This window comes from Austrofundulus limnaeus, unplaced genomic scaffold (genome assembly GCF_001266775.1).
Source record: "Austrofundulus limnaeus strain Quisiro unplaced genomic scaffold, Austrofundulus_limnaeus-1.0 Scaffold88, whole genome shotgun sequence".
NCBI classification, from domain to species: Eukaryota; Metazoa; Chordata; class Actinopteri; order Cyprinodontiformes; family Rivulidae; genus Austrofundulus; species Austrofundulus limnaeus.
Window position 1 is genome coordinate 1448142 of NW_013952490.1, and position 8009 is coordinate 1456150.

The following is an 8009-nucleotide window of genomic DNA, read 5'->3' on the forward strand; positions in this document are numbered from 1 at the left end:
TATATATACATACACATATATACATCCAGTGATTAGGTGAATCAAATGAGAGGGCAGCCCGAGACCCAGCCCGACAAATACCCAGTCATACACAGACACAATCACACAGTCCCACCCTCATTCTCACACCCATTCATTCAAAGACAGACAAGATAAACGCCACTCCCCACTCACACTCCCGATACACACTCTATACCCCTCGTGCACATTCTTCTCCGAACTCCTCACACTGGACCGGACGAGACCGAACCGGTTTGGAGGCAGTATGAACCGACCCTACCGCACCTGAGGCAGGTGGAGAAGGCGGGCCCTCCCCTGAACGCATCCAGAAGAGTCCGGTCTGCTTTGTTTTAGAACTTCCAGGGACCAGATAACAAAAATTTTTTGCGGATCTGGTAAAAAGCGGATCTGGTAAAAATGCTTCCATCCAGCTGTAACTTGTTCAGTCAGGTTTGCACCGCTCTCATTTTATTTTTGACTCTTCCAGTCACCGTTTGAACCTCTGAACGCTCCTCTAAGTTAAAACTCACCACTTGCATACATGTCAATGAGCCTCAACAATCCATACTTTTAGCAATAAATAAATAAAATAATACATATTAACACACGTGCGGGGGGATCACAGGCGGACTGTCGGCCGTGGAGATTTGAGGAGGAAGACATGAGGAGGGCAGAATGTATTTATAGTGGCAGAGCGGGTTGGAGGATGTTTATTTTGAAGGTATTTATTGTTTTTTAACGTCCTACAGGCTCTGAAATGTTAAATATATTTGAAACTTTTTTTAATCCGTAAAACTTAAAAAAAATCTGGGAGATTGTTCTGTTAACATCAGTATATAGGCTTACCTGCAAAATGAGGAAAAAATTACAGACAATCCATACAACTTGACATGCTGCACTTGAGGAGCACAGTGGGACAGGAGAGACTGAGAGGACTTGTCATGTGGTCCTGAATAAGAGATCAAAGAGCATCACGGACGAGTTCTCGGAGCGCAAGGTTCATCATATGCCCTTAGTGGTGAGTAGCTACTTCTGTTTTAAATTTTGTTTGTGAACATGTGGGCCACTGTGCCAGTTTTACTGAACTTTAGCTACTGATAGGGTGCAGGTTCTGAGTTGAAATAGATAAAGCTGGTGTCAAAATGACCCATCTACTATCCGTGGTGCTGAACTGTTTTGAATTTGTGTTGCTGAGTGTTTTTTTTCCTCTCTTGGTTTGTTACACTTCATGTTCGTTTGATGAACTTCAGAATAACAGTCACTCTGTGGTGCTGTAAGTCCTGCGGTTGCAGGCACGTGTATGTTGTATAAAATGATGTTATCAAGAGATTTATTATTTGGTATAAAGGGCCCGGTCATTTGGCCCGGTTCTGATTTGTTCCGCTAGTGCTGCAGGCGCAGCATCTGAGGCAGAACTGCAAAACCAACATGACAATAGCCGCTTTCTATGAATGTTTAATCATTATCATTTAAAAAAGAAAGTGACGGGTAAAAATTGATCATGATGGATTTTTTTAACCCTGTCAGTCAAAATGACGGACAGCAAAAAAGTCTAGCGCAACCTCTGGTCACATCATTCATTTTCCCCAAAGCTGCTTCGACCTGACATTTTCACTTTGACATTTTTGTGTTTGTGTTCCCGGGACCAGCACCTGTCCACTGAAGCAGATGTGCAGACAGTAAAGAAGGACAGCAGTAATGAATTGGAGAAAATCATATACGAAGAAAAAAACAACGACCACCAGGTAATTTAAACCACTAAAACCTGGAAAGAAATTATCCAACGATGTTGGTTTAGGCCTGCTTTCCTTTCCTTTCTCTCTTTCACCTCCTCTTCAGGTGCTGCTTCAGATCGAGGAGAAGCTGTTTGCCTACCTGCACCAGGCGGTTTTCAGAGAGGACAACGGTGAAGCAGTAAGAGCACAAAAAACAAAACAAAGAAACTAGTTATTGTGCAACAATTTATCACGCTGCCAAAGATAGATTAGATCCAGTCAGTAGTCTAAATGTCAAACAACAAAAACAATAACAAAGGAACAAAATGTGTGTGAGAGTAAACTGGAATTTAACCTACTTTTCAACTTCCCCATTGTTGACATGTACACTTTCTGTCCACCAGCTTGTGAAGTATGATAAAGAAGTCCAGGCCTTTCATGATGTTATTACAGAAGAGGACATCAAGTTTCCACCCAGGTGAGGCTGAATGAGCAAAGAGCTGTAAAGAACGTGCTTAAAAAATAAACCTCTCCGTGTCTTTCACGTTCTTTCCTCGTTTTATGTTTAGCTATCCCTACAGCGAGGACTACACTCAGCCGACGCAATACATGAACACTCGCTGTCCCGCCTGGTGTGATCGGATCCTCATGTCACACACGGCCCAGGATCTCATCCACAGGGTCGGTTTGAAACTCCTGTTTGTGTCCTCACTCTTCCATGCTTCCTTGCTCTAAATGATCAAAGTGTTTCTTGTCTTATTCAGAGCACTGATCCTGATGAGAAGCGTGTTGTTTACAACACAATGGGTCCTAATGTTTGTATGGGAGACCACAAGGTAGGAGTTTAAAAAATGTTTATATTGTCCAGACAATTAATCGGACACGTGGAGTGACACTTTCCTGTTTTTTTGTTTTTCCCTGTAGCCCGTTTTCCTGTTTTTCTCCCTGAAGACGGATAGCCATTGACTGGGATGCTTCTCAATGGTGAGGATATGGGTTAGTGTGCACAGCTCTGCAGTGCTAACAGTTTGCAGTAATCCTGCTCTGCTCCCAGAAGGGCCATAACCCGAACGGCCCAGCGGAGTCAGAGTATGAACTAAGATGAAGTACCAGCGGGACACAAGCACTCCTTTGTGTCCAGTGTAGTTGGATCAGCACCTTCCACTGATCTATGCCTATCGAATCCTCTCCACTGTCACTGTTGCTGCACGTTTAGTGCATCTCAGGACTTCTTTTCATTAATTACCATCTGGACGGCCGGCTGGAGAGGCATTTATCGTCTCCGACAGAGTATTGGCATTTTTACGGCCATGATTTTGTTTTGCTGCCTTTTAAATTTATTTATCTCAGGATGGACTGCTTTCTCATGAGTGCTCTTTAGTGGACTTTAAAATAATGAGCGCCACACAGTAAAAGATGCTACAACCATCTCTTGCTTCTTTCTTGTGTTTTACTATTTGAGACCAAAAAAAAAACAATACCAACAAAAACAACTTGGTTTATTCCAGGCTTCACGTATTTAACACTAATTATTTTAGTTTACATCTCGAACTTAAAAAGAGGAAGAGACAGGAAAGAGGAAGCTCCATATTGTTTGAATTCCTTTTAAATCTGATCTCATTCACGTGCTGCTGGTCCACGTGATTTTAAAGTGTGTGTTTGTGTTTTAGGTCTACAACCCGCTCACCTGCAGCAGATAATCGGCACGATCATCAGCCATCGGCATCATCGGGGCCGTGAACTTTCTGCTCTCGCATCACTGGTATTAGATCTCACTGCTACTGTACACCTGTCAACCACAGCTCCAGTGTCACGACCACGGATGTGTTCACACTTACTCAGATCCTACACCCACCTCTCTGAGCTTTAGTGTCTCAAAGGTCTCAGTTTGTAAGAACCTTCCTGGAACTTCTGCTCGCAGCTGATGAGACTGTTGTTATGAAAGTAAAATGAGGTTCTTCCTGTCCCTAAATAATTTATTAAAAACCCTCCAGTCAGGCACCAGTGCAGCACTTAGAGTCATTATGGACGTCGTTATTTGACATGAGGATCAACTCTCAGTAATTAATTAATAAAGACCATAAAAGTACAATTAATTTTCTTGAAGAAAAAACGTGTTTAGTCTGATGTGTTGCTCTTATTTTTTGTCACATTTTTGTCATTTTTTACTTTGTAGCATTTTTCCACAGAGAAGGAATGTTGCTCCCTCAGTTTCTTGTTGACGTGTTTAGTTTGGTTTTCTCCATAGACAGAGCTGAACTAATGTTTTACTGACCTGTTTTTTTTTAATTGCACCACACACAGCAATTTTGACTGAGTGACAATGTTCTGAAGTCCTGATAAATGCAGTTTTGGAATCCATTGTTTAAGGTAGTGACCTTTGATGGCAGCAACATCAGCTTTTACCTGCCGCAAATGGGGAAACTGAACATGTTCCTCTGCATAACTTATAGTGATGTTCTTTCTGTGTACTTTCTATGTACTAACTGTACATAATACCAAGTGCTTTACCGACAAGCCACAGCTCCACAGTTCTCAGTTTGATGTCTGAGTTTAGCTGTCCTCAGAGAAAACATTCAAACATTTCTCTCCACATTTGTTCTGGTTCACATTAATCTTATTTCTTTGCCAAAAGAGTTTTACTGTCATCCTCTTGTATTTTTTTTAGAAAAGTTTTTTTTTATTCATGGACTTCTTTAAACCTAGTGTAAATGCAGTATATATACATGTGGACCCTCACACAACACATTCAGCAGCACTGTTTGTTCATGATCGTTTTCTGACCAACTTTATTATTTATTTTTTTTTTTGCTGTTTTACTGTAGTTTAAGTGCAGCAATGTTTTTTTCTGTTCAGTTTGTTGTTTGGATTTTATTAAGAACTGTTTGAGTGAAATATGTCTGCTACTTGTTGTATGTTGCTTCATCGGAGTGTAATGTGGTGAGACACCAATCTATATTTATACAGAAAATACACAAGTTCACAAATATTCATAGAAAGTTTAGTTATTTACATCACACTGCATCAATATAAATGTTAAATGTTGATTGAAACAGTTTATATTTATTGTAAAAGAAGCAGAGTTGGTTGTAAGGCCAGTATTACCTTTAGATTAAGCAAACACTACGTTATTATTTTTTGCTTTACTTTTGTAAATAAAATGTTGCTCTCAGTAATATGTTGCAATGTTATTTATGACTGACACAGTTTAGACTTATTACGTCAATTCAGAAATGAATTTGAAAGAAATATAGCTGAATAAATTAAAAAAATAGATGTGGACATAAAGTAAAATCTATTTAATTTATTCATCAGTTACCTTATTTGCATTAATTTTTTACATTTTAATTATTTCTGCTGTGTAAATGGTTTTGGTTTCACTTTTTAAATCTTTAGATGCTCTATTTTTATCCCTCATTTGCTTTATCTGCAAAAATATTAACTTGAATAGGAATATTTACATTTCCTTCTGGCTTTTGCTCTAAGCCAGTCAGTTTTTAGCCTGATAATTCTCCCACAGCTTTTCTTTCAGGACAACATAAAATCAGTCATTTATTTCACCTTAACTGAACATTAAATTCACTTTATAAACACATTGAATGCAATATATATACACACACACACACACACACACACACACACACACACACATATATATATATATATATATATATATATATATAGCTTAGAATGAAACTCACCAAAATTCACAGAAGTGGTTCGTTCGTTATTTAACAATTTGACCCAGATTCACGGCTCAGAAATCCCCAGAAAACAAAGCAAAGGGACTGAAACTCAAATCTTAGCACATATTTGCAGAGCAGCAGTGACTAACACATAACGTCCTCCACATTGTTTATTTAGGATTGTCTATAGTAATGTTTCAAACTGTCCCTGCAGCATTCCTCAGCTTCTTTTTGTTGTAAACATTTTCTGTTGGCTGAAGAGGAAAAAACCACCTATTCAGCTGGGTTACGGGTCGTTGTCTTACAAACCACATCAGTAAATCACAATTTGACCACTGACCCCTCACACTCACCGCTTGCTTTTATAACTCAGTCGCCAGAAGATATTTGGAAACTGAATCTTTTATTTCTTTGAATTTAAAAAGTAAAAAGAATCATACGGTTTGATAAAGAGACATTTTATTTTGCAGCTTACAATCAAATGTATTTTTTAATAGTTTATTTAAAAACAAAACAAAATGCAAACAAATCTGTTGGTTAAAATTTGAACTGACGCCCTTGTTAGACATTCAATTCATCAGTTTATTTATTCTGTACATTTTCCCATATTTTTATCTAAAAAAACAACAACTGTATTTTAGAATTTAGGTCTGTGATGAAACAAGACACTCACGGTAACTTATTTCATGCATGTAATGTAAAGACTGTTGATTTTGTTTTACCTATAAATTACTTAACTCTTATTTTTTTCTATTAAAGTGTGACATTTTGTTTCAAAGGCATATTTTCTTTTAATCCTACTATTCTTTTACAATCTGTTTGGTAATAAAAAGACTGCAATTAGTTTTCATCTATCAGTTTTATATTTGTTTTTCTACAGGTGCTTACAGAATTGTGTGCAAGAAATTGTTTTCAATGTGATAGTGTAACAGACCAGACAGATTTCATTATTATTATTATTTAACATTTTAATTTTACAGAAGGTCCTTTTAGTTTTCCTCTGGTGGATCTCAGACACACATGCTTACAGATGAGCTTTTGTAATCCAACTAAAAGTTTTTTTTGTTTGTTTTTTTAATCTCAGCATGCAGGTCTGCAGAGTAGCACGTGTGTGTGTGTGTTAAACGTGTGTTGAATGTGTGAGTTGAACGTGTCAGACAGGGTGCGGCCCCAGACGCAGGACCGAGAAGGCCCTGCGGTGTTTGCGCAGCAGCAGTCGGATCTTATCATCATCAGAGTCCGGGTCCAGAGGCTTGTTGTACTCCTCGTCCTCCACCTCGTTCTCGGAGGCCTCGCCGTTCTGCCCCGCGTGGCTCGCCTGCGTGGAGCTCGGTTCCGAGGCGCTCTTCTTCCTCCACTTGGTGCGTCGGTTTTGAAACCACACCTGACGCACACACACACACACACACACACACACGCAGACACACAGACACACACACACACACAGGGAGAGTAGATGGCTTACATTGTTGGCTGTGATTAATGAGCACGTGTTGTTGAACAGGTTTACGGACATTTTTGAAAAAAACATTTTTTTTGTTCTGTTATGAATTCACATAAAGTCCTCATAGGTCTACGTTTTTATTTTACCACGCTGCAGGCGAAAACTAACAATAAACGATAGAACTCAAAAGAAAACGGAGTGTTATTTCACGACATGAAACCCTCACCTTTACTTGGGATTCGGTCATCCCCAGAGAATAGGCCAGCCTGGCTCTCTCCGGCCCGGCCAAATACTTGGTCTGCTCGAAGGTTTTCTCCAGAGCAAATATCTGATGTCCGCTGAACGTTGGTCTGGTGTGTTTCTTCCTGCTGGACATTTCCCCAAAAGGACCATTGCCTAACACGAAAAAAAAAAAAATCTTTTAAGTATAAGTTTAAAATATATAATTTTTTAATGTAATAATTGTGTACATTTATTTATTTGTTTATCATCCTATGAAGTGTTAGAAAGTTTAATATTACACTTTAAATGAGATCCTGCCGTCATAGAATTAGAGCAAATGTAGATCTAATCAACTTTTAATAAAACCCATTAGAATAGGCATGCTGCATCTAAAAATGCCTCCATTAGTCATTTGCTACATTAAAAACAGGATTAAACCAATGTCTCCTAATCTTTAGGCTTGCTGGTTTAAAGTCTTAAGAATAAACTCGGGGTTAGGGTTAGTTGTTGAGGTGGTAACTCGGGGTTAGGTTTAGTTGTTGAGGTGGTAACTCAGGGTTAGGTTTAGTTGTTGAGGCAGTAACTCCGGGTTAGGTTTAGTTGTTGAGGTGGTAACTCGGGGTTAGGTTTAGTTGTTGAGGTGGTAACTCAGGGTTAGGTTTAGTTGTTGAGGCAGTAACTCCGGGTTAGGTTTAGTTGTTGAGGTGGTAACTCGGGGTTAGGTTTAGTTGTTGAGGTAGTAACTCCGGGTTAGGTTTAGTTGTTGAGGTGGTAACTCGGGGTTAGGTTTAGTTGTTGAGGCAGTAACTCGGGGTTAGGTTTAGTTGTTGAGGTGGTAACTCGGGGTTAGGTTTAGTTGTTGAGGCAGTAACTCGGGGTTAGGTTTAGTTGTTGAGGTGGTAACTCGGGGTTAGGTTTAGTTGTTGAGGCAGTAACTCGGGG

At 39.3% G+C, this 8009-nt stretch overlaps 2 protein-coding genes across 2 annotated transcripts in view; one reads left to right on the top strand and one right to left on the bottom strand.

Annotated features, from left to right (window-relative positions):
- The window catches only part of inpp5l (inositol polyphosphate-5-phosphatase L), a 20724-nt gene extending 15833 nt beyond the window's left edge, over positions 1-4891 (top strand). Inside the window, exons 10-16 of the mRNA XM_014012102.1 lie at positions 1650-1745; positions 1840-1914; positions 2120-2193; positions 2285-2396; positions 2480-2551; positions 2640-2699; positions 3386-4891. Coding sequence (XP_013867556.1) covers positions 1650-1745; positions 1840-1914; positions 2120-2193; positions 2285-2396; positions 2480-2551; positions 2640-2681 — 471 coding nt within the window. The 3' untranslated portion in view covers positions 2682-2699; positions 3386-4891. The remainder of the gene's footprint in view (positions 1-1649; positions 1746-1839; positions 1915-2119; positions 2194-2284; positions 2397-2479; positions 2552-2639; positions 2700-3385) is intronic.
- Positions 4892-5406: 515 nt separating this feature from the next.
- nkx6.3 (NK6 homeobox 3) overlaps positions 5407-8009 on the bottom strand; it is a 3783-nt gene continuing 1180 nt past the window's right edge. The window contains exons 2-3 of the mRNA XM_014012106.1: positions 7072-7241; positions 5407-6785 (exon numbers count right to left, since the gene is read on the bottom strand). Coding sequence (XP_013867560.1) covers positions 6555-6785; positions 7072-7241 — 401 coding nt within the window. The 3' untranslated portion in view covers positions 5407-6554. The remainder of the gene's footprint in view (positions 6786-7071; positions 7242-8009) is intronic.